Source organism: Nomascus leucogenys, chromosome 3, assembly GCF_006542625.1.
Source record: "Nomascus leucogenys isolate Asia chromosome 3, Asia_NLE_v1, whole genome shotgun sequence".
Classification (NCBI taxonomy): domain Eukaryota; kingdom Metazoa; phylum Chordata; class Mammalia; order Primates; family Hylobatidae; genus Nomascus; species Nomascus leucogenys.
The window spans coordinates 3,450,480-3,477,335 of record NC_044383.1 but is presented as its reverse complement, the minus strand read 5'-3'; the positions used below and the strand labels follow the sequence as shown (position 1 = coordinate 3,477,335).

Below are 26,856 nucleotides of genomic sequence, written 5' to 3'. Positions count from 1 at the left end.
CGGAAAGATAAATGGAGAAGACATAAACAATTTACAAAAGCTATTAAAATGGTCCTCAAACATGAAAAAAGTGTTCAAACGCACTCATATTTAAAGAAATACAAATTAAAACAACATCAAGATATCATTTATCATCAGAATGGCAAAAATTGTAGAATGTGGTGTAGCCCCTGTTGGTGAGGCTGCAGGAAAACAGGCACCTCCCGCTTTGCTAATGAGAATGCAAATTCCTGCAGGGAAATTTGGCAATACCTTACAAAGCTATATGCACATTTTTTAACCCAGCAATTACAACTCTAGAATCTACCCTAAACATACACCTCCAACAACGTGGGAAAAAAGCACATTTGCACAGAGTTATTCAATAGTGCAATATATTGGAAACAACCTAAATGCCCCTACACCGGCAAGTGGTTGGATAAACTATGGCACATCCAAGCAATGAAGTACTATGCAACTGAGAAGAGGAAGAGGAAGATTTCCATGAACTGGTCTAGAGTGATTTCCAGAATATATTGTTAAATGAAAAAAACGAAGTGCAAAAGAGTATCTATAATATGCTATCCTTTGTGTAAGAAAGAAGAGGTTATAAGAAAATGGACACTATCTGCTCATTTCTGCAAAAGAAATACAGGAAGGATATTTGAGAAATGAAAGAGACTGCTTTCCTATAGAGAGTGGGTAGGAAAGGGTTGGGGAACAGGGTGGCATGGGAACAGAAATGAAGAGGGAGTGTATAGCTCTGCATTGAATCACCAGAGTAACATTTCACATGCCAAAAAGTAAGGGAAAAATGTAAGTAAACCAGGACATAGAGGGAGGGGAACCCAAGTGGAATACAAAAATAATGAACTAACTACATTACAAATAAGTAACATAGCCACACTGAAAAGAACTACCCCAAATAACTTTAAAAAATACTATTTGGGGCCAGGCGTGGTGGCTCATGCCTGCAATCCCAGCACTTTGGGAGTCCAAGGCGGGCAGATCACAAGGTCAGGAGTTTGAGACTAGCCTGGCCAAAATGGTAAAACCCCATCTCTACTAAAAATACAAAAAAAAAAATTACCCAGGCCCGGTGGCAGGCACCTGTAGTCCCAGCTACTTGGGAGGCTGAGGCAGGAGAATCACTTGAACATGGGAGGTGGAGGTTGCACTGAGCCAAGATTGCACCACTGCACTCCAACCTGTGCAACAGAGTGAGACTCCGTCTCAAAAACAAAACAAAACAAATACTATTTTGACTAGAAACTCAAACGCTAAATAAAGACAAAAAGCACTGTATAGAAATGCTGTACTCTAGCTAGTAAATGTGTTTATTACAGGGTTAGCAATTTTGAAATTACTTTATTGGCACTGGATAAATAAGTAAATACATTGTAAATAATAAGAGCTAAGTTTCTCACTGTTGAAGAAATAAGCTAAAAATACAGAAAAGGGAGAGGCTACGATGAACCCAGTGGTGTTGGATTCGAATTTTTTATACATATCCAGACAGAGATATAGAAATATATAAAGATATGTATGTGTGGGTTACTGTGTGTGCGGGTGATATACACATATACAAACACACATACACATGTATATATATCCTAGCTGTGTCCACTAAGGACAGTGGCATCCTAGTAGCAAGATTATACTTAGCACCTAGAAATTGGTTTCTAAACACCATTTTCCCATGAAAGGAATAGGGACTCCATGGGAAGCGGCTGATTTAGGGAAGGAGCAGGGAAAATATAAGATGAGCCTGAAACACTTTATAGGCCAAAAACTCAGAAAGTTCTTGTAAAACGAGGGCATGTCAAAAAGACAAAGGCATCCACCTGAAGGACTTCCTGTTGGCCAAAGCTGGAATAATTTAAGCAATAAAATAAATAAAAACAGCAATGGATAATGCACAGAATAATGTAAATGCCTATTAGTCTACCCATATCAAAAATAATTGAGTAAATAAATAGGTGAGAAGGGACAGGACTTCCTTACAGTTGAATTCTAATTAACAAATGCAAAAGAAAAGAGGGAAATGCATTAAGTAAATACCACAGTAAAAATTATTGCGGGCAAGATCTAATAATAGATGCTAAAATCAGGAGGCAAGTTTAAGGAGAAACTGGATGTTTGCACAGCCTCAAACTATCCTCCCCAAGATTCGTATTAATTATAAAGAGAAAAATCGTAACTTTACCGTGGATAAAACCATTGTAATCAAGTGACAAGGTTAACAACAGCAGTAATGGGACACAATACCAGGAACCCTCCTCCGTACAACGTACCAAGATGGCACAACATCACTTCTGCAGTACTCATGCCAAAAATGCACACCCTGACTCTAATCATAAGAAAATGTGGGACAACAAAATAACTAACCAATAATCACTAAGTGTCGAGGTCCTAAAAGACTGTCAAAGTGTCACAGATTGGAAGAGAGGAAGGAAACACAACAACTAAATGCAATGTGGGATCCTGGGTTAGATCTTGCAACAGAAAAAGGATATTAGTGGAAAAACTGGTAAAATGGAATAAGGTCTATAGTTAACAGTACTGCACCAACATTAATTTCATGGCTTTCTAACTATACTAAGATCATTAACAAGCTTAAGTGAAGGATGTATATGAACTCTATACTATGTTTTTGCAACCCTTCTGTATGCCTAAAACTATTTCAAAATAACAAGATTTTTAAAATGAAAATATATATATATCTTGCATCCCTAATGCGAGAGAAATACTGATCTAAACCAAACTGCCTTCTCACAACCCCAACCCACTGTTTCTAATTATTCTTCTTTGAGCAACATAAAATAAACAAAGCCCCTTGTGTATGAGATAAACATTCAGATATTTGATGATCATTCTCAGACACTTCGGAGGCTTCTTCTCTCCAACTAGACATCCCTAGTCTCTCTCACTATTCCATTTCAAAGATGTTCTTCAGACTCTTCATATCCTAGACACCCTAGTCCAGGGTTTCTAAATTGCCAATATCCCACTTAAAATAAACCATGCAAAATACTTTCAATGCCGTGTAACTAGCAGAGTAGAATCACCACTTGCCACTGTGTTTCCACAGGAGAAACCCACGCTAGGTCAACAGCCCCAGCAACCACATCACACACAGGTCCATGCAAGCTCACCTCCCCTGCAACCCCCTCAGCTTCTCCACACAAATGTACTCTCCCATGCCTGGGGCTTATTAACTCGACTTTGTCTTCCTCTTTTTCTTCTTTTAATTTAACTGTAGGCTCTCCTATGTACACTAGTTAAATCTGATTTCCATGGAATATGTATTTGATTTGTAGCATATAAAAAATATTCAGTCCTTATTCTGCCATATATTACAGTAATCGTATTAATCATCTTTAGGACTTTTGCAAATAATGCAGCCTTCTATGTCTTCATCTAAGTTGGATGACAGTTTGAAGAACTAAGACCAAGGCTTTCAATCTCTGGTTATTCAGGATCTGCTCAATCCTTACAGTGCAAAAGGAGGTGTGTTATGTTAAAACTGGTTTGCTGTCAACTTTCAATCATCTGGATTAAAGGGGAAAAGTGGAAATATTAAGTATTCCCCACATAATTTTACAAGTTTCAATTTTCCCCCCCATCAGTAACACCATAGTCGGCTAATAGCAATAATATTATTTCCCTTCCTCTTTTCTCAATAACATGGGACTTACTCAAAAGGAAAGCAAACAGGCACGCATGAATATGAATGAGAACCAGTACTTTCTGGATGAAATTTACAACACTTACGAAACTATATTCTACACCTTTTCTGTGTGGTTGAATGACCGTTGGCACATTAAGGTCAGCAGACTTGTGATTATCTGCAATGAAAAGCTGACATTCTTCAAGGGGCACAGGTGGCTGAAAGGGCCAGGGTCCCGACAGCATGTCGTAGGAGAAAGGAGAGCCAAGTCATACTCTGCCATCAAGGTGAGCAGAGCGTGCGTTCCACTAGGGAATGTGAGGATGACGTCTCAGTGGCACTCAGCCAGCACAGTGAATTAATTTATTCATATTTTCTGTTACTTACTGTGGATTATTGAGAGCTGACCACATATGATATTGATCTATACACTTACTTGGGAAATAGTTCAGTTGTCATGGATTGGCCTGGACCAAAGAAAAATGACTGCCACAGAGGCATTTACATCAGGGGCTGCTTATGTTGAATGAGAAGATCTGTCAGCCTTCGCAAAGGCAGATGTAGACTCATGCCAAGCTAAAAAGACACTTGCACTATATGAACAAAATGAAAATCCTAAGTATACACAAAGACCCCACTACATAACAATAACTAGAATAGATCAAGTCACCAGCATCCTCATCAGAGAAAGGTGAAGCAGGAGCGTGGCCGAGAAACAGACGCTGTTTCAAACGATGCTAAATTAAAATAGCAAACAGGGATGGTGCTGCCTCAATGATAGAAACACACGAAGCTGCCACAGGTCTCAGGAAGCCTCGCTGCCTGTCCTGAGGAGGCAAGACCAACCATTTGTTGAGGGGGACTTCTTCCTTTTTGGAGGTGATGGTCCCAAGTGAACTTAATGAGTGAAGTGTCTGTAAGGGATAGGGGTCGAAGACCTAACAGTTTGCCAGAGATGAGATTCAAAGCTTTGGTTTCTGTGCTGAGAAGAGCCAGCCCTTATACAAACCAGACAGAGGACATCTCCACAAAGCCCCTAGAAACACACAGCAGGGCCAGAGAACAGGGAGCAGGGTGAGCAGAGCCCAGCGCCAGCTCTGCCACCAGTGGGGCGCGGCCATGCTGGCAGCCCCTGCTCTGGGCTCAAGAGGAGGGTGGAGAATAGAGAAGAGGCGTGGTTCTCTGACCCCTTCAACAGAAAAGCACCACGTGCTCTCTTCAGTCAGCAAAGCAAGAAGATGGCACACTCTTCGACATCAAACACACTGAATGAAGCCTATGTATTACATGTGCTAACACGTGAGCAAGCATATGAGTTAAGCAAATATACAGCAAATTAAAATACCAAAGGAGCTGGCCAGGTGCAGTGGCTCACACCTGTAATCCCAGCACTTTGGGAGGCCAAGGAGGGTGGATCACCTGAGATCAGAAGTTTGAGACCAGCCTGGCCAACATGGTGAAATCCCGTCTCTACTAAACATACAAAAAATCAGCCAGGCATGGTGGCACATGCCTGTAATTCCAGCTACTCAGGAGGCTAAGGAAGGAGAATCACTTGAACCTGGGAGGCAGAGGTTGCAGTGAGCCGGGATCATGCCATTGCACTCCAGCCTCGGCAACAAGAGCGAAACTCCATTTCAAAAAAAATAAATTAATTATTTAAATAAAATACCAAAGGAAATCATTAGAAATCAGTAATGCAATTAATAAGTCCACAAGAAAATATATTTTATATAAAATAAAATAATCTAATCTTTCATTTTGAAGGTATTTTGAGAATTTTTATTGACTAATGGCCCTTATGCTGAAGATCATTTGTAGTGTAAGTGTATAATGCTGGGTAATTCAGTCTTAGGTACCAGGAACAGTCGGCTGAGGGAGGTTTCTTTGGTTCAGTTTAGTTCAAGTCCTACCATGATAAAGTTACTTCTGCAGGATGGAGCAGCTGATACGGATGCCCATTGGTCTGAACACAGAACAGGTAATGCTGGATGGAACAAGATTAAGAAGGCGCCACAGACTGCCATTTAGAAAGAAAGCATTCTTTCCATCAAGTAAAGATTCCTTCCCTATGACATTTTCATTTGGAGAATGACCTTGTACTCTTAGGATTTTTCTTCCTATGACATTTGGTACTGCATCAACTAAGGAGGGCCAGAAGTTAGGATTCTCACACTGAACTCCTGCATTACCAGGGCACACTGGGGCTTTAACCAACTGGATCTTAACATCTTGATACTGTGATCTGTTTTAAAAAAGACTCCTCGGCCTACTATGCTCAAGATTTCAGTCCACACTCTTGACCAAGTCTAGCTTGGCAAAGAGAAGGGAAGTTCTGATATGAGCAAGCCAACACTCAAAGTAAGAGGGCAACTGAATTCTAGGGGAGCGAGTTATCTTGAGATAATGGAGAAGATTAAAGAAAAACCACCCTTCTACTTTGATTCTGAAAAAGACTTGTTGAGGATTAATTTTAGGCTTGTAAGGTTTACCAAGCACACTCTAAACCTAAGTTACAGTCCTGAATAAATTACGGATCTTAAGGAAACCAGTTATGCACATTTACTTGCAACAGGCAGAGCCCAATAAATGTCCTTTGCATTTATAGAAAACTAGTTTAGATGTTTCCACGTTTGTTGTTTCATTTGATCCTCACAATAATCCTGTGACAATGGAGGGATATGGAGTTCTATTTCTATTTTATAGATGAGGAAAAAGAAGTTAAAAAAAAAAAACCTTAGCCAACTTGCCTGAAGTCTGGTGACATGAAATGACCGAGCTGGGTCTTGAGTCTGCTTTCAGGCTAGGTGGAGAAATAAGACTGAAAAATACAACTAAAGAAGCACTAGAAACTAAACAATGTATAAAAAAGACTTCAAAACTTAATATAATAGAAAATTAATATACAGCTCCAGTAATCAATATGGTATTGGCATAAGGATGAACATACAGGTCAATGGCACAGAACTGAGAGTCCAGAAATGAACCCTTATATTTATGGTCAAATGATCTTTGACGAGGGTGCCAAGAAAATTCAATGGAGAAAGAACAGTCTTTAGAAGACATGGTGCCGACATGATTCAACATCCACATGTAAAAAGATAAATTTGGGCTCTTGACATATATCATGCACAAAAATTAACTTGAAATGGATCAGAAGCCCAAATGTAAGAACTAAAAGTATAAAATTTTTAAAGGAGAACATAGGGAAAAAAAATTCTTATGATCTTGGAATAGGCAAATATTTCTCAGATACAACACCAAAAGAATGATCCCTAAAAGAAACAAGTTGAAAATTTGGATTTCATCAATATTCAAAGGTTTGGGGCTTCAAATGACACCATTAAGAAAGTGGAGGCTGGCAAGATGGCCGAATAGGAACAGCTCTGGTCTGCAGCTCCCAAAAAGATCAATGCGGAAGGCAGGTGATTTCTGCATTTCCAACTGAAGTACCTGGCTCATCTCACTGGGACTAGTTAGACAGTGGGTGCAGCCCACGGAGGGAGAGCTGAAGCAGGGTGGAGCATCGCCTCACCCGGGAAGCACAAGGGGTCAGGGAACTCCCTCCCCAGCCAAGGGAAGCCGTGAGGGACTGTGCCATGAGGAACAGTGCACTCCAGCCCAGATACTATGCTTTTCCAATGGTCTTCACAACCCACAGACCAGGAGATTCCCTCGGGTGCCTACACCACCAGGGCCCTGGGTTTCAAGCACAAAACTGGGCGGCCATTTGGGCAAACACCAAGCTAACTGCAGGAGTTTTTTTTTCATACCCCAGTGGCATCTCGAACACCAGTGAGACAGAACCATTCACTCCCCTGGAAAGGGGGCTGATGCCAGGGAGCCAAGTGGTCTAGCTCAGTGGATCCCATCCCCAAGGAGCCCAGCAAGCTAAGATCCACTGGCTTGAAATTCTCCCTGCCAGCACAGCAGTATGAAGTCAACCTGGGATGCTTGAGCTTGGTGGGGGGCAGGGCATCTGCCATTACCGAGGCTTGAGTAGGTAGTTTTCCACTCACCATGTAAGCAAAGCCTCCAGGAAGTTCGAACTGGGCAGAGCCCACCACAGTTTGACAAAGCCACTGTAGCCAGACTGCCTCTCTAGATTCCTCCACTCTGGTCAGGGCATCTCTAAAAGAAAGCCAGCAGCCCCAGTCAGGGGCTTATATATAAAACTCCCATCTCCCTGGGGCAGAGCACCTGGGGGAAGGGACGACCATGGGCACAGCTTCAGCAGACTTAAACGTTCCTGCCTACCAGCTCTGAAGAGAGCAGCAGATCTCCTAGCACAGCACTTGAGCTCTGCTAAGGGACAGACTGCCTCCTCAAGTGGGTCCCTGGCCCCTGTGCCTCCTGACTGGGAGATACCTCCCAGCAGGGGTTGACAGACACCTCATACAGGAGAGCTCCAGCTGGCATCTGGCAGGTACCCCTATGGGACAAAGCTTCCAGAAGAAGGAACAGGCAGCAATCTTTGGTGTTCTGCAGCCTCTGCTGGTGATACCCAGACAAACAGGGTCTGGAGTGGACCTCCAGCAAACTCCAGCAGATCTGCAGCAAAGGGTCCTGACTCTTAGAAGGAAAACTAACAAACAGAAAGCATCAACATCAACAAAAAGGACATCCACACAGAAACCCCATCCAAAGATCACCAACATCAAAGACCAAAGGTAGATAAATCCATGAAGATGAGGAAAATCCAGCGCAAAAATGCTGAAAATTCCAAAAACCAGAATGCCTCTTCTCCTCCAAAGGAACACAACTCCTCGCCAGCAAGAGAACAAAACTGGAGAGAGAATGAGTTCGATGAATCGACAGAAGTAGGCTTCAGAAGATGGGTAACAACAAATTTCTCCAAGCTAAAGGAGCATGTTTTAACCCAATGCAAGGAAGCTAAGAACCCTGAAAAAAGGTTAGATGAATTGCTAACTAGAATAACCAGTTTAGACAAGAACATAAATGACCTGATGGAGCTGAAAAACACAGCATGAGAACTTCATGAAGCATACGCAAGTATCAATAGCTGAATCGACCAAGCAGAAGAAAAGATATCAGAGACTGAAGATCAACTTAATGAAATAAAGCATGAAGATACGATTGAGAAAAAAAGAATGAAAAGGAATGAACAAAGCCTCCAAGAAATATGGGACCATGTGAAAAGACCAAACCTACATTTGACTGGTGTACCTGAAAGTGACGGGGAGAATGGAACCAACTTGGAAACCCTCTTCAGGATATTATCCAGAAAAACTTACCCAACCTAGCAAGACAGGCCAACTTTCAAATTCAGGAAATACAGACAACACCACAAAGCCCAGAATATATTAAAAACTCAACTTGACAAGAAGACAACACATTTTTTTAAAGTGGCAAAAGATGTGAAGAGTAATTTCCCCACTAAAGACACATGAAAGCTCAATAGGTATACGAAAAGATGTTCAATATCAATACTACAGTGATGGCCAGGCATGGGCGCTCATGCCTGTAATCCCAGCATTTTGGGAGGCCGACTTTGGAAGATCAGTTGAGGCCAGGGTTTGAGACCAGCCTGGGCAACATAGCAAGACTGCACCTCTACAAAAAAAGTAAAAATAAAAACTGCAGTGAGATACTGCTCCGCATCTACTAGAATGACTATATATGAGGATGCGGACAAAATGGAGCCCTCATATGTTGGTGGTGGGCATGTAAAATGGTGCAGCCACTTTGGAAAATATTTTGGCCGTTTCTTAGAAAGTTAAAAATAAATTTACCATAGAAACCAGCAATTCTAGCCCTAAGTATCAGTCTAAGAGACATGGTCACACAAGATCGGTACCTATGTGAATTTTCAGAATTTTCTGCACTATTCATAACCAAAATGAATGGATAAACAAAACGTGCTCTATTCACACAATGGAATATTATACAGCCATAAAAAGGAGCACACTACTGATCTATGCTTTATCTGGATGAACCTTGAAAACGTGATGCAAACTGAAAGAAGCCAGCTGCAGGAGACCCTATCAGGTATGACTCCCTTTACAAGAAAGTTCCAGAAAAGGCAAATCCAGAGACAGATAGTCAGTCAGTGGTTGCCTGGAGCTAGGGGTGTGAACAGAGTGACTGCCAATGGCCAGAGATTTTTCTGAAGTGAAGAGAATGAAAACTGGGTGGTGATAGTTACACAGCTGTAAGTTTACTAAAAACCACTTAATTACACACTTAAAAAAAAAAAAAAAAACTCTAAACCTGGCCAGGCACGGTGGCTCACACCTGTAATCCCAACACTCTGGGAGGCCGAGGCAGGAGGATCACTTGAGGCCGGGAGTTTGAGACAAGCCTGGCCAACATAGGGAAACCCTGTCTCTACTAAAATACAAAAATTAGCTGGGCATGGTGGCATGTGCCTGTAATCCCAGCTACTCTGGAGGCTGAGACATGAGAATCTCTTGAGCCCCGGAGGCAGAGGTTGCAGTGAGCTGAGATCGCACCACAGCACTCAAGCCTGGATGATAGAGGGAGGCTCTGTCTCAGAAAACAAAAACAAAAAAACTCTAAACCTAAATAACATGGTCTTGGTAACCGCAATCTAAAAAGATGGTAGCTAGGTGATGATAATGAAGGGTGACCATGTGGCACGCTGATGGCGTTTTCCCCAAATGAATTATAATTTTCCCTAAACAAAGATGTTTTGAAAATACCAACAATTTTATGCATTTGCTTAATCATCCTCTCACCAATTCTCAGCTAAACACACACACACCCTCACATGTCAGTCAACCAAAAAGCCTTTCCTGAATACCTACTATGTGCCCCACTCAGTTCTGGGCACTTTGTAATTAAAGAACCAGAAACCATGGCAGAGTCCTTCCAGGGTCAGTGCTGGACACAACAGACACCTGAAGAGGTGGCTAACCACAGAAAATGGCCTCCTTGCCGATCCTAACCTCATTGTGACTTTCTGTGTCATATATAAAGAAACCTGCCAAAAATTAGAAATGATTGGCTGGGCGTGGTGGCTCACGCCTGTAATCCTAGCACTTTGGGAGGCCGAGGCGGGTGGATCACTGAGATCAGGAGTTCGAGACCAGCCTGGCCAACGTGGAGAAACCCCGTCTCTACTAAAAATACAAAAATTAGCCGGGCGCAGTAGTGCACGCCCGTAAAATCCCAGCTACTAGGGAGGTGGAGGCATGAGAATCACTTGAACCCGGGGGCGGAGGTTGCAGTGAGTCAAGATCATGCCACTTCACTCCAGCTTGGGCAAAAGAGCAAGACTCCATCTCAAAAAAAAAAAAAAAGAAATGATTGAGTCTAGGCATAACTGGCAGAGTGAACACCTGTATTAGGGTTGTAACCAAAGATGAATTATCATCGATCAATTTCCTATATCTAGATGGGAGGATAGTGGAATCTCATTAAACTGAGTATAACAAACAGTATAACATAGCTCAACAGATTGTTTCCAAAATACAAAATGGGTGAGAGAATTAAATACCTTGTTTCTTGAGGAATGGGTGATAATTATTTCGAAGGAGAAGAGTGACCACAGAAAGGCAAAATAAGGGCTTCTGTCAGGGGTTGCATCATCATCAGCTGGTTATTTACTAAGTTCTCACGGCAAAGATCTTACTCAGCAGATGAGCTATAAAATCTGCAACCGATGGGGTAAAACAAGGAAATTTAACTCTGAATCTTCTTCTTTTATTTTTATTTATTTATTTTATTTTATTATTATTTTTTTTTTGAGACGGAGTCTCGCTCTGTCGCCCAGGCTGGAGTGCAGTGGCGCGATCTCGGCTCACTGCAACCTCCGCCTCCCGGATTCACGCCATTCTCCTGCCTCAGCCTCTCCTAGTAGCTGGGACTACAGGCGCCCGCCACCACGCCTGGCTAATTTTTTGTATTTTTAGTAGAGACGGGGTTTCACCGTGGTCTCGATATCCTGACCTCGTGATCCGCTCGCCTCAGCCTCCCAAAGTGCTGGGATTACAAGCGTGAGCCACCGTGCCCAGCTTATTTATTTTTTTATTTATTTATTTTTATTTTTGAGATAGGGTCTCACTCTGTCGCCTGGCTGGAGTGCAGAGGCATGATCTCGGCTCAGTGCAACCTCTGCCTCGTGGGTTCAAGTGATTCTCCTGCCTCAGCCTCCTGCGTAGCTGGGGACTACAGCCATGTGACACAATGCCCAGCTAATTTTTGTATTTTTTGGTGGAGACGGGGGTTTCACCATGTTGCCCAGGTTGGTCTTGAACTCCTGACCTCAAGTGATCCGTCTGCCTCAGCCTCCCAAAGTGCAGGGATTACAGCCACCACGCTGGACCTAATTTTTTTTTCTTTTTCTTTTTTTTTTTGAGACAGAGTCTCACTCTGTCACCCAGGCTGGAATGCAGTGGCGCGATCTGGGCTCACTGCAACCTCCGCCTCCCGGGTTTAAGCGATTCTCCCACCTCAGGCTCTTGAGTAGCTGAGATTACAGGCACGTGCCACCACACCCGGCTAATTTTTGTATTTTTGTAGAGACGGGGTTTCACCATGTTGGCCAAGCTGGTCTCGAACTCCTGACCTTGTGATCCACCCAACTCAGCCTCCCAAAGAACTGGGATTACAGGTGTGAGCCACTGAGCCTGGCCTTCATTTTCTTTTAAACTCTGACCCAAACTGTATTATCCAGCTTCCTCTTTGGGCCAAACTGGACCAACAAGATTTACTCTCCTGCATGAACTGACCAAAAATGGACAAAATAGGGCCAGGCACAGTGGCTCACACCTGTAATCCCAGCACTTTGGGAGGCTGAGGCGGGTGGATGACGAGGTCAGGTGTTCAAGACCAGCCTGGCCAACATGATGAAATCCCATCTCTACTAAAAATACAAAAATTGGCCGGGCGTGGTGGCACGTGCCTGTAGTCCCAGCTACTCTGGAGGCTGAGGCACGAGAATTGCTTGAACCTGGGAGGCGAAGGTTGCAGTGAGCTACTGCACTCCAGCCTGGGCAAGAGAGGGAGACTCTGTCTCAAAAACAAAAACTGGCAAAGAACAGACACAGATGTTAAATTTAGCAGAGAAGAACGTTAAAAGAGTTAATATAATTGTATATGTACAAAATATTAAACAAAACACGGAAGATATTTTTTAAAAGATAAAAATCAAATGTTATGAGATCCAAATCAAATGCTATATTGTCTGGGATTAAAAATGCACTGGATGTAATTAGTGGACGGCTAGACGTTGCAGAAAAAAAGATTCATGAACTTGAAGGCACAGTAGTAGAAACTATCAGAAATCAAACACAGAAAAGAGATTTTTAAAAGTAGACATGGCGTGAGGGAACTGTGGGACAACTATCAAGAAGCTTAACAGATGTGCAGTGGGAGTTGTAGAAGGAGAGGGGAGAAAAGGGACAGAAAAAATACTGAAAGCTATAATAGCTGAGGCCGGGCATGGTGGCTCACGTCTATAATCCCAGCATTTTGGGAAGCTGAGGTGGGTGGATCACCTGAGGTCAGAGGTTCAAGACCAGCCTGGCCAACATGGTGAAACCCCGTGGCGACTAAAAATACAAAAAATTAGCAGGGTGTGGTGGAGCGCACCTGTAATCCCAGCTACTTGGGAGGCTGAGGCAGAAGAATCACTCGAACCTGAGAGGCGGAGGTTGCAGTGAGCCAAGATCGTGCCACTGCACTCCAGCCTGGGCAACAGAGATTCTGTCTGGAAAAAAAAAAAAAAAATCTTGTCTATTTATCTAGGCTGAAAATGTACCAAATTTGATGAAAACTACAAACCCAGAGATCCAAGAATCTCAATAACCCAAGCACAAAATCATGAAGAAAACTATATGAGAGCACGTGATGAGCAGTTCAAAGCCACAGGTCAAGGGCAACCTTAAAGGCAGCCAGAGACAAGAGACACGTTCAACACTGAGGAACAGAGAGAGGGTGGCCGCAGATCTTTCATTGGAAGCAACTGCGGCAAGACAGTGGAGCAACATTTTTATATTACTGAAAGAAAAAAACCTATCAATTTAGAATTCCACACATAGTGGAAATATCTTTCAAAATAAGGATAAAATTAAGATTTTTTTGGCCAGGCGCGGTGGCTCATGCCTGTAATCCCAGCGCTTTGGGAGGCGGAGGCGGGCGCATCATGAGGTCAGGAGATTGAGACCATCCTGGCCAACATGGTGAAATCCCATCTCTATAAAAATACAAAAATTAGCTATGGTGGCAGGCAACTGTAGTCCCAGCTACTTGGGAGGCTGAGGCAGGAGAATCTCTTGAACCCAGGAGAAAGTGGTTGCAATGAACTCTCTGCAACTCCAGCCTGGTGACAGAGTGAGACTCCGTCTCAAAAAAAAAAAGACTTTTACAGAATATAGAAGTTAAAAAAAATTATCACCAGCAAACCTGTCCTATAAGAAATGTTTAAAAAAAATTCCTTCAGGCAGAAAACAAAATTGAGGCCAGGCACGGTGGCTCACGCCTGTGATCCCAACACTTTGGGAGGCTGAAGCCAGGCAGATTGCTTGAGCCCAGGAGTTTGAGACCAGCCTGGACAACGTGGTGAAAATGTGTCTCTACAAGAATACACAAAAATTAGCTGGGATGGGGTGACACGTGCCTGTAGTCCCAGCTTATGTTTATTGAGGCTTCCTTTATGGCCCAAAATATAATTAGTCTTGGGAAATTTGTATTCTGTTGTTTTTGAGTGAAGAGTTCTATAAATTTCAAGTAAGTCAGGTGGTTTGATAGTTTTTATTTTTATTTTTATTTTTTTTTTGAGACAGTCTCACTCTGCCACCCAAGCTGAAGTGCAGTGGCGCCATCTCAGCTCACAGCAACCTCTGCCTCCAGTGGTTCTCCCACCTCAGCCTCTTGAGTAGCTGGGATTATAGGCACCTGCCATCACACCCAGCTAATTTTTTGTATTCTTAGTAGAGATGGGGTTTCATCATGTTAGCCAGGCTGGTCTCAAACTCCTGACCTCAAGTGATCCGCCTGCCTTGGCCTCCCAAAGTGCTGGGATTAAAGGCGTGAGCCACTGCACTGGCCAGTAGTTTACTTTAAATTTTCTATATCCTTAATAATTTTCTTCATATATCTATCAATTTTTGTGAGAAGATACTGAAACTTACTAATATAATTGTGGATTTTTCTATTTTTCCTTGCAGTTCTATCAGTTTTTGCTTCATGTATTTTGAAGCTCTGTTATTAGATGCATAAACATTGATGAATTTTATGTCCTCTTGGTGAATTGACTTTTTAAATCACTATGAAATCACCTTTTATATCCATGGTAATATTCTTTACCCTGAAATTGACTTTGTCTTTTATTAATATAGCAACTCCACCTTTCTTTTGGTCAGTATTAGCATGATTTTTTTGCATCCTTTTTTTAATCTATTGTATCTTTATATTTAAAGTGAGTTTCTTATAGATGGACTTATAATTGAGTCTTTTTTTTTTTTTTTAAAGATTGTGTTTCGCTCTTGTTGCCCACCCAGGCTGGAGCGCAATGGCGCGATCTCGGCTCACCGCAACCTCTGCCTCCCGGGTTCAAGCGATTCTCCTGCCTCAGCCTCCCAAGTAGCTGAGATTACAGGCATGCGCCACTACGCCCAGCTAATTTTGTATTTTTAGTAGAGACGGGGTTTCTCCATGTTGGTCAGACTGGTCTTGAACTCCCGACCTCAGGTGATCTGCCTGCCTCGGCCTCCCAAAGTGCTGGGATTACAGGTGTTGAGCTACCGCGCACAGCTGAGTCTTGATTTTTTTATTCTCTGCCTCTTCCTTTGGGTATTTAGTTTTATCTCTACTAAAATTAGAAAAATTAGCTGGCACACGCCTGTAGTCCCAGCTACGTGGGAGGCTGAAGCAGAAGAATCACTTGAACCCAGGAGGCAGAGGTTGCAGTGAACCCAGATGGCACCGCTGTACTCCAGCCTGGGTGACAGACCGAAACTCTGTCTCAATAAGTAAATAAATAAATACATACATACATACATACATACATATATACTTGTACATGAGGCCAGGTGCAGTGGCTCATGCCTGTAATTCCAGAACTTTGGGAGTCCAAGGCAGGTGGATCACTTGAGCCCAGGAGTTTGAGACCAGCCTGGGCAACATGGCAAGATCCCGTCTCTACAAAAAAAGTTTTAAAAAATTAGCTGGGCGTGGTGATGCTTGCCTGTAGTCCCAGCTACTCAGGAGGCTGAGGCAGGAGGATCACTTGAACCCAGGAGATGGAGGCTGCAGTGGCCATCACCGCTCCACTGCACTGCGACCTGGGCAACAGAGCAAGACTCTGTCTCAAAAAGAAAAAAAAAAAGCTAGAAAGAAGGATCTTGAATCAACCCATATGACACCAGAAAAAAAAATATATCAACTTGATTTTCCAGCCCAGCCATCTAAAATGTTGCTCTACCCAAGAAACCTGGTCTTCAGTGAGTTCTTTAGGGAGGAGAGTCTCAGCAGAGATGAAAGACTGAGTGGACATGGAGCTTCAGGCATTCTAGGCAGGCAACTTTCAATCTGAAACACATGAGTGTGGCCAGGGTGTGGTAAGCAGGGCACTTACTGTGTAAAAAGCCGAGCACTGGAGTTGCAGAGTAAGCCTCGTCATGAGTTGCAGGATAAACGTAAGCAAGGCCTCAACTCATCTTTTCTTCATCTCATCTCCGGTGCCTAGGACAGGGCTTGAGACACAGCAGGTGCTCAAAACATGTCTGCCCAATGGAAACGATAAAACACCACTGTCATTGAACTATGACACATGTGACCACGCTGGCTAACTGGACTGCAAGGAAATGCACAGTGATAAGACACTCACATCACAGCAGAGGTGCTTCACTCTGGCCCTGCCCGAGAATCACCTGCAAAGTCACTACAGAGATGGGTCCTGGCTGCTGTGTTTTCCAAAACTTTGCTGGTGGTTATGTGCAGAGTATAGAGCCTCTAGGCTGTGAACAGAAGTAAGAAACTAGTTACCGTTCCTCAGTAACCAAATTCTGGAGACGCCTGTGAGAGAGAAATACACAGAGAGGCAGAGAGAGGACAGAAAACTTGGTAGAACTTGGATACTTTATTGAACTCAATCTGGATTATTAAATCAAAGACTAGGACACAATACAACATAAACAAAACTTTATCAAATTAAGAGGCAATATACACCATGCCAATAAGATACCCAACTCATTATTCTTTGGTAACAGTCAAGAAGTATTGCAACCTGAAGCCTGGCACTCAATTTCAGCAATTCCAACCTGATAGATCATTCAGGGTGTCTTCCATTAAACCTTCCCTGTTCGCTCTGATCAATAATGACCTCTAGCTCCCCTTCCCTGACAGCCCACAGCATCACACTTTTCATCATTCTATGATGGCCAATTTAGGACTTCATTGTGAAGCTTTGTGGGTATATTTTATTTTTACTTTTTTATTTGAGACGGAGCCTCACTCTTTCGTCCAGGCTGGAATGCAGTGCTGTGATCTCGGCTCACTGCAACCTCTGCCTCACGAGTTCATGCAATTCTCCTGTCTCAGCCTCCCGAGTAGCTGGGATCACAGGCGCGTGCCACCAAACCCAGCTAATGTTTGTATTTTTAGTAGAGACAGGGTTTCACCACGTTGGCCGGGCTGATCTGGAACTCCTGACCTCAAGTGATCAGCCTGCCTTGGCCTCCCACAGTGCTGGGATAACAGGCATGGGCCACTGCGCCCGGCCTGCTTTGTATTTTAGTTCCACAAATGCCACATGGGAAGCTGTGTAGCCCTGTGGTTAAGAGGGCAGGCTCTGGAGCCAGATGGCTTGGATTTAAGACCTGGTTCCACCATTTACTAGCTGTGTATCCTTAGGCCAGTTAATTACCCCCTCTGTGTTTCAGTTGCCTCCTTTGTATCATGGGAATAATTTAGCAGTGTTGTGCTATAAATTCAGATAATCCAGGATGGGCACGGTGTCTCACGCCTGTAATCCCAGCACTTTGGGAGGCTGAGGCAGGCGGATCACCTGAGGTCAGGAGTTCAAGACCAGTCTGGCCAACATGGTGAAACCTCATCTCTACTAAAAATACAAAAGTTAGCTGGGCATGGTGGTGGGCACCTGTAATTCTAGCTACTCCGGAGGGTGAGGCAGGAGAATCGCTTCAACCCGGGAGGCAGAGGTTGCAGTGAGGCAAGATTATGCCACTGCACTCCGGCCGGGGCGACAGAGTGAGACTCCGTCCCCCCTCCACAAAAACACAAACAAACAAACAAAAAACTCCCCACCTCCCCACGGCTGCCTGGCCAAAACCAAATCGAGGGGTGGGGCTTGCGCAGGTCCAACATGTGCTACCTCGGGATGTAGTGTAACAAGGGGGCTGGGGTGGGCAGAGTGGGCCTGTGAGCGGCCCGCATCCCCCAGCTCCCCCCCGCAGCCGGCTCCACAATGGTCCGCTCCGGTTGCCGGCTGCGGATTCGGGTTCCGGATGGAAGGAAGGCTGCGAGGTCTCCGCTGCTTGTTGTGGCCGGGGTTACTGCGGCGACCGCCAGAGCAGCCTTGGCGCTATGGAGGAGCCAGGGGCTACCCCTCAGCGGTACTTGGGGCTGGTCCTGGGGGAGCTACGCAGGGTTGCGGCAGCGCTGCCTGAAAGTATGAGACTGGATTCGAATCCTCATGGTTTTCCATGTGAATTGGTGATATGTGCAGCTGTTGCTGCATTTTTTGCTGTTCTCCTTTTTCTGTGGAGAAGTTTTAGATCGGTTAGGAGTCAGCTTTATGTGGGAAGAGAGAAAAAGCTTGCTATAATGCTTTCTGGACTAATTGAAGAAAAATGTAGACTACTTGAAAAATTTAGCCTTGTTCAAAAAGAGTATGAAGACTATGAAGTAGCGTCATCTTTAGAGGACGCCAGCTTTGAGAAGGCGGCAGCAGAAGCACGAAGTTTGGAGGCAACCTGTGAAAAGCTGAACAGGTCCAGTTCTGAACTTGAGCATGAAATCCTCTGCCTAGAAAAAGAGTTAAAAGAAGAGAAATCTAAACATTCTCAACAAAATGAATTGATGGAGGATATTTCAAAAAGGATACAGCCTCTAGCAGATAAGTCAAAATCCCTCAAATCACAAGTAGCTGAAGCCAAAATGATCTTCAAGGGATTTCAAATGACTGAAAAACAACTGAAGATAGCAATAAAAGATGCTTTGAATGAAAATTCTCAACTTCAGGAAAGCCAGAAACAGCTTTTCCAAGAAGCTGAAGTATGGAACGAACAAGTGAGTGAACTTAATAAACAGAAAATAACATGTGAAGACTCCAAAGTACATGCAGAACAAGTTCTAAATGATAAAGCAAATCGCATCAAGACTCTGACTGAACGCTTGCTAAAGATGAAAGATTGGGCTGCTAGGCTTAGAGAAGACGTAACGGATGATGATAACTTAGAATTAGAAGTGAACAGTGAATCAGAAGATGGTGCTTACTTAGATGATCCTCCAAAAGGAGCTTTGAAGAAACTGATTCATGCTGCTAAGTTAAATGCTTCTTTAAAAACCTTAGAAGGAGAAAGAAACCAAATTTACATCCAGCTATCTGAAATTGATAAAACAAAGGAAGAGCTTACAGAGCATATTAAAAATCTTCAGACTGAACAAGCATCTTTGCAGTCAGAAAACACACATTTTGAAAGTGAGAATCAGAAGCTTCAACAGAAACTTAAAGTAATGACTGAATCATATCAAGAAAATGAAATGAAACTCTACAGGAAATTAACAGTAGAGGAAAATAACCAGTTAGAGAAAGAAGAGAAACTTTCTAAGGTAGACAAAAAGATCAGCCATGCCACTAAAGAGCTAGAGACCTACAGACAGCAAGCCAAAGATCTTGAAGAAGAATTGGAGATAACTATTCATTATTATCAACAGCAGGTTATTTCCCATGGGAAAAAAGCACATCATAATTGGTTGGCAGCTTGGACTGCTGAAAGAAACCTCAATGATTTAAGGAAAGAAAATGCTCACAACAGACAAAAATTAACTGAAACAGAGTTTAAATTTGAACTTTTAGAAAAAGGTCCTTATGTACTTGATGTTCCAAATACAGCATTTGGCAGAGAGCATTCCCCATATGGTCCTTCATCATTGGGTTGGCCTTCATCTGAAACGAGAGCTTTTCTCTCTCCCGCAACTCTATTGGAGGGTCCACTCAGACTCTCACCTTTGCCTCCAGGGGGAGAAGGAAGAGGCTCAAGAGGCCCAGGGAATCCTCTGGACCATCAGATTACCAAGGAAAGAGGAGAATCAAGCTGTGAGAGGTTAACCGATCCTCACAGGTCTCCTTCTGACACTGGGTCCCTGTCACCTCCGAGGGAACAGGACCATAGGATGATGTTTCCCCCACCAGGGCAATCATATCTTGATTCAGCTCTTCCTCCACAAAGGCAAGACAGATTTTATTCTAACTCTGGTAGACTGTCTGGAGCAGCAGAACTCAGAAGTTTTAATATGCCTCCTTTGGATAAAATGGATGGGTCAATGCCTTCAGAAATGGAATCCAGTAGAAATGACACCAAAGATGATCTTGGTAATTTAAATATGCCTGATTCATCTCTTCCTGCTGAAAATGAAGCAACTGGTCCTGGCTTTGTTCCTCCACCTCTTGCCCCAATCAGAGGCCCATTGTTTCCGGTGGATACAAGGGGCCTGTTCATGAGAAGAGGACCTCCTTTCCCCCCACCTCCTCCAGGAACCAGGTTTGGAGCTTCTTGAGGTTATTGTCCACCAAGGGATTTCCCAGGTCCGCCACACGCTCCATTTGCAATGAGAAACGTCTATCCACCGAGGGGTTTTCCTCCTTACCTTCCTCTCAAGACCTGGATTTTTCCCCCCAACCCCCACATTCTGAAGGTTTAAGTGAGTTCCCTTCAGGGCTGATTCTGCCTTCAAATGAGCCTGCTACTGAACATCCAAAACCGCAGCAAGACACCTGACAATATTTTTGCTCTCTTCAAAAGTAATTCTGACTGATCTCATGTTAAGTAACTGCTGTTACTTAAGTGATTACACTTTTGCTCAAATTGAAACTTAATGGAATTATAATTCTTAGGATAGTACTTTGTAAATAAGGATTATTTAAATATGAATCTTATGAGTAAATTATTTCCATTGTATTTTATTCTAGATAGTATAACTATTTTAATTTGATTAATCCACTATTATAGAAACAACAGTGGGAGTTTTACATGTGTCATCCTGCAGGTGGGAGGCTTTAAATTCTAAAGGCTGTGTCTTTATGCCAACAACTGTATTTACTGTAGGTGTAGACAAATGTGAAAGTAACTTTATGCTTAATTAAATTTTAGTTGATTAAAAAAATTCAGATAATCCACATGATAACCATTCAATCACTAGCAGTATTTGCCGTGTCTCCACTAAATGTCTCAAAGTCGCAGAAAACACAGCACAGCCTAACAGGAGCTCTTCATTGCCTCCACACCACTCTTCTCTCAAGGAACAGCAGTACTGCCCTCCTAGGACTCAAGTCAACCCCGGCATCACCCTGGACTCCACCCTTCACATTACCCTGCCATTGCCACTCCATCAGTGAGACTGTCTGCTCTCCCTCTAAATACACAGTCACGTCTGTCTAGTGTCACTACCCCACTGCCCTCTCTTGTGCAAGCCTCTGCCACTTCTCCTCTGACATACTACTGTAGCCACAAGCCTTGCCTCCCTGCCTGCACCCTGATCACACCTTTCATTTTCCAGGGCAGTGGAGTAAGGTCTCAACACATCAGCATAATCATGTCACTTTTCTGTTTGTTCTCCTGCCGTCTGGTAGCACAGTAGTGGTGAGCCACCCTTGGCTATGCAGAGGAGGGTAACACCCAGGGGATGGTGTGAGGGGAAGGAACCTAGGTCCCTGCATGTCCCCTGATCTGGGTGCCACCAGCCCTATGCCTATATTTAGTGACCCTGGATTCCACCCCACTGGACTGCTCACCTCCATGCTGTTCTGTGCAGGAGAATCAAACTTCCATCTTGTTAGGGCCAGCGTGCTTTGAAGGCTCTTGGTTACAAAAATACCCTAACTTGCTATATTACTGTACTATACTATTACTATACTACATTACTATACCATATTATTACTATATTACTGGGGTAACCTGCACCCTAGTAATATAACAATTGGTACCTGGAGGAGGGGTGCGGCTGTGACAGAAACCTAAGTGGTACTGGCTTCACGGCCAGGCAGTGGGTGGTGAGGAAAGAGATGGTGCAGGGTAGAAAGCTAGTCATTCCCGCTGCGCAGTAAATACATCTTTAAAAATGCTGCCTGCATTTTTTAAGTGCCGGAAGACGGATCCTGCACTTAACCAAGCCTGTGTAGCTCTAGAAGAAAAAAAAAAGCAAATATGCGGTATGTTGGCTGCTCACTGCTGCCCTTAGCGAGGAACTTTGAAATAAATGAGGTTGAGTAAGAACTGGCCAATTTGCAAGCAGAGGTAGAAGATAAAATACAGTAATGCCAAGCAGCTCTGTCTTCCAGCTCCAATCCTGCAGTACTTCTTTCAGTTCCCCTAAGACGCTAAGCTCCTTCCTCCAACACTGTTTTTTGTCAGCTCCCATCCTGCCTACCCCCTGGTCATCCTTCAAGTCCCACACATACCTGACTTACCCACCCACCCTGGGATCTTGTGCAAGTCTCCCCATTACCATCTCATCTTACCCTCTTCTCATCAGTTAATGGACTCAACCCAAGAAGCACTAACACGCTCAATGCCGGGTAATTTTCTGCGCTTGTTCGCTCCCCACGTACCCGTCCCCGAACACCCAGCCCCTGGGCCTGGCACGCGGCAGGCGCTGAGTGAACGAGACTCAGAAACAGTCAAGTGTAGACGGCAGGAGAAGACATGACACGGATACCAAGCACCCGAGGGCCTGCGGTGAGTCCCGGCCCATGTTTTAGGGAGCCTGGGTCTGGAGCCCCAGTGAGCGTGTGGGTCAGGAAGGTGCCCGAGCTCCACGCGCGTCCGCGCAGGCGCGAAACCGGGAGGGCGGTGTCACAACCCAGCCCTAACAGGCCACGCCCACAACGGGCCACGCCCACCCAGGCACGCCCTCCCAGGGAGGTGCGCGCGCGTGCGAGTGTCTTGGGCCAGGCCTCCTCACAGGCAGGGCCCCGCCGGCAAACACGAGGCGCGGTGGGAACCCGCCCAGGGGCCATCCGCCCTTCCGTCCCTAACGCCCAGGCCCCGGGGGCTCACCACGTCCCCCGGAACCTGCAGATCCTCCGCCCTCCGCCGTCGCCAGCGGCCGAGCGCTAAGCTGTCCATGAAGCCCCAGGGTCAAACCCTCCCGGCCTCTCAGGCCTGGCCGAGGCCCGCGCACCACGCCCTCTTCCGCACAAGGCCCTGGGGAGCCAATAAGGAGACGGAGGGGCGGGACGCCGCGGGAAGCGCGAGAGCACCAAGGCGAGGACCGCAGGCAGGAGTAGCAGAGAACAGAGTCTTATGAGACTATTGGGACGCTGTGGGCGTTGTCCGTCTGCCCCAAGTCATTACTTCGCAGAGAGGTCCCTGCATATCCATGCTTGTCGCTTCTCCCTTCACAGGAGCAGCCGTGGGGCTCTAAAGAAAGCATTCTTTCAGGATCCCGCCAAACTTTTGACAACAGCCTGTGGATCGGCAGGAGGAGTGCCCGCCTCCTCTGTCTTATGATTGGTTATTAGGCCTCGTGGGGAGCCGTCTCCCTGTGGCTGGTTGGCTAATAGGTGGCGCAGCGGGCCAATTAGCTTGAGCGAGACAGCGGGTGTTTCTGGGAGTTGTGGTCCATAAGGCTGCTTCGCTTCCGGGTGGGAGAGGCTGTTGCAGCGGTGGGAAGACGCAGAGCCTTCAGGCCAGCCCCGCGCGGCGCACGGCAGTGGTGGCTGGTGGCTGCTGGTTGGGAGGCCCCGGAAGCACTTCTGCTCCTCCGTAGGCTGGAGAGCACTAGGAAATCGCAGGTGCTGAGCTGCCGGGGCCTTTGGGTTGTGCTGAATAGGAAAAGCGCAGCCACTGTCGGGAGCGTGTGCTCCGGAGGGGGTTGTCGCGGTGATGTTCGCTCCGCTTGGCCCCTGCCGGGGATTCAGCCAACCAACCCTCCAACAGCCGTCGGCGGCTCAGTCTCTGGCCCGGCGCGGTGCTGAGCACCACTGAGCCCTCATCGTAGGGCACCGAGGCCCGGACTCCTGCAGCCGCATGTCCAGGCCCCTCCTGCCTTAGCACGGAGCTTCCTTGACTGCTCCAAACAGCCCAGACCGGCGCCTTTTTTGGATAAATTAAAACGGGGCCAGTCCGTTGCCACCGATTGGCTAGCAATGGGCACATGACCTAGTACGCCACCGATTGGCTAGCAATGGGCACATGACCTAGTTCGGGCCAGGGAGAAGTAAGCGAGATCTGTTGAGGCAGAGTTTTGGGAAAGATCTTCTAGTTAAAAAGGGAGTTGGGTGGGTGGGGACTGTTTTCTTCCTGTTGTCCTTGCCCAGTGTAAGTTTCCTGGCGCTGCGGCAGCCTTTTTGTCACCATGAGGGCAGCTGGTGGGAACCCTAGGAAAGCAGGAAAGCATCTAGGGCCAGAACAGCCTGAGCCTCTGAACCAACCCACAACTGACTACTGGTCACTTTGTCGTGTCTCTGTGATTTGAGTCCATCATTCTGCTGCAGTTGAAGGTATCCTTTGACAAAGCCCTGTTCTTAACCATTATGGTGAAACGCATGAATCCCTCTTCGGGCTATTTGCTGCGTGATCCTCAGCAAATTAAATAGTTAATCTCACTCAGTTTCCTCATTTATAAAGGATAGGATGATAAAGCATAGAGATTGTGAGGATTACATGAGGCATTTACCTAGAAGATACTTAGAACAATGCTGGGCACAAACTAAGTACTCAACAAATGTTATATTTCTCCTATTAGTACTCCTAAGACTAATTATGCCACCACTGATTCACAGTCCCTTATCAAAAACCTTTCAGGCCAGATGTGTTTGTGAAATTCAGAATTTTTTGAATATTTAAAAAAGGTGAGATATATTGTATGCCCCCATAGTCAGACAATGTTTCTATAGCAGAAATGTGTGAGTATTCACAAATATTCACCCTAAGTGGGATATATAAAGGTTGTAAATAGGACCAGGCACAGTAGTTGTAATCCCAGTACTTTGGAAGGCCAAAGAGGGAGGATTGTTTGAACCGAGGAGTTTGAGACCAGCCTAGGCAACACAGTGAGACCCCCAAAAATAACAAAATTAGCCGGGCACTATGGCACCCACCTGTAGTCCCAGCTACTCAGAAAGCTGAGGTGGGAAGATTGCTTGGGCCTGGAAGGTTGAGGCTGCAGTGAGTTAGCTGTGATCACACCACAGCACTCCAGCCTGGGCAATAGAGTGAGACCCTGTCTCAAATAAAATAAATACAATAAATAAATAAAGGTTGTAAATAGTCTCTTATCAGTTCAAATGAGTTTACTCCAAGAGTGGGGAAAAACTAATTTGGAGGACTTTCTGCATTTCAGAATTGAAAATAAGGTATGTTGTAGGCCTCTAAAAATGCTTGTCTTGCAGTTTAGATGACTTGCTTTGTTACCCATTTTTTATATCACTGGCCTTTATACTTATGGCTGCTTTTCAGATGTGTATAAGAACAAAACTTCAACAAATTTAGTTTCAAAGATCTGATTGGCTTTTATTAGCATTGCATGCACCAGGCAGTCTACAAGATAGAAAGGTGCTCCAGTGAGGACCGAGTGGGTGAGTTTGACAGGCAGGAAAAAGTGGAGGAAAGCAGGAAGAATGAACAAATAGCAGATCAGCCATTTCAAGATTACTTTCCTTAAAGAGGTGTAAGCGAAATCTTGGTGTAATGTAATTTGGCTTTCATCTCTCTCCTCAGAAGATCTTACAAGTAAGCAACCCAGATTTCAGTTTAGTGGCATTTCTCAGAAGATCTTACAAGTAAGCAACCCAGATTTCAGTTTGGTGGCATGGATCCTTAGCATTTAGTGACTCCAGTTTTGGTCTGCTGTCTTTCTTAAATGGATGCACGAGGCAACCATTCGGTACTGGGGGGGACTACTTAGCCTAGGAATAAGATACAGCAATAGGTATATTTAGAAGGATGCAGTTTAGCTTAGCACAGTATTTACCAAGCATCAGTCACTTGGATAGTAACTGCAAGATGTATGCTAAACCTCTCCTATTATTTACATGGTATATTTATTTAAATTCTCAATATCTTAAGTTTCAAAAACTTTAAAAATAATATGTGACATCTATAAAGTGATGGTTTGAATGCTCACTATTTTAATATGTTAAATGGATTAATTATTAGAAGAAAATATGGGAGGTCAGGCACAGTGATTTATGCCTGTAATCCCAGCACTTTGGAAGGCCAAGACAGGTGGATTGTCTGAGGCCAGGAGTTCAAGACCAGCTGGCCAACATGGCAAAACTCTGTCTCTGCTAAAAATACAAAAATTAGCCAGGCATGATGGCGCATGCCTGTAATCCCAGCTTTTTGGGAGGCTGAGGCATGAGAATCGCTTAAACCCTGGAGGCGTAGGTTGCAATGAGTCAAGATCACACCACTGCACTCCAGGCCTAGGCGACAAAACAAAACTCTATCTCAAAAAAAAAAGAAAGAAAAATTGGCCACGCACAGTGGCTCCAACCTGTAATCCCAGCACTTTGGGAGGCCAAGGCGGGTGGATCACGAGGTCAGGAGATCGAGACCGGCCTGGCCACCATGGTGAAACCCTGTCTCTACTAAAATACAAAAAATTAGCCAGGCGTGGTGGCGGCGGCACGTGCCTGTAGTCCCAGCTACTCGGGAGGCTGAGGCAGGAGGATCTCTGGAACCTGGGAGGCAGAGGTTGCAGTAAGCCGAGACCACACCACTGCACTCCAGCCTGGGTGACAGAGTAAGACTCTGTCTCAAAAAAAAAAAAAAAGAAAAGTAAAGAAAATATGGGAAAACTTCATGATATTGGATTCTTGCATATGACACCAAAAGCACAGTCAACAAAAGAAAAAAATAGATAATTTGGACTATATCAAAATTTAAAATTTTGTACATCAAAGGACACTATAATCCAGTGAAAAGGCAGCCCAGGAAATGGGGAAAATATTTTCAAATAGCATATCTGAAAGGAGTTAATATCCAGATTATATAAAGAATACCTGGCCGGGTGCGGTGGCTCATTCCTATAAT

At 44.6% G+C, this 26,856-nt stretch overlaps 2 protein-coding genes across 2 annotated transcripts in view; one reads left to right on the top strand and one right to left on the bottom strand.

The window, feature by feature from the left end:
• The window catches only part of C3H10orf143 (chromosome 3 C10orf143 homolog), a 44,174-nt gene extending 21,172 nt beyond the window's left edge, over positions 1-23,002 (bottom strand). Inside the window, exon 1 of the mRNA XM_030805308.1 lies at positions 22,876-23,002. Coding sequence (XP_030661168.1) covers positions 22,876-22,944 — 69 coding nt within the window. The 5' untranslated portion in view covers positions 22,945-23,002. The remainder of the gene's footprint in view (positions 1-22,875) is intronic.
• On the top strand, positions 17,904-20,377 carry LOC100584653 (melanoma inhibitory activity protein 2-like). The gene is made up of 2 exons (XM_012505667.2): positions 17,904-19,718; positions 19,848-20,377. Exons 1-2 carry the CDS (start codon positions 18,182-18,184, stop codon positions 20,375-20,377), a joined length of 2,067 nt encoding a protein of 688 aa, XP_012361121.2. The 5' UTR covers positions 17,904-18,181.
• Positions 23,003-26,856: the final 3,854 nt, after the last annotated feature.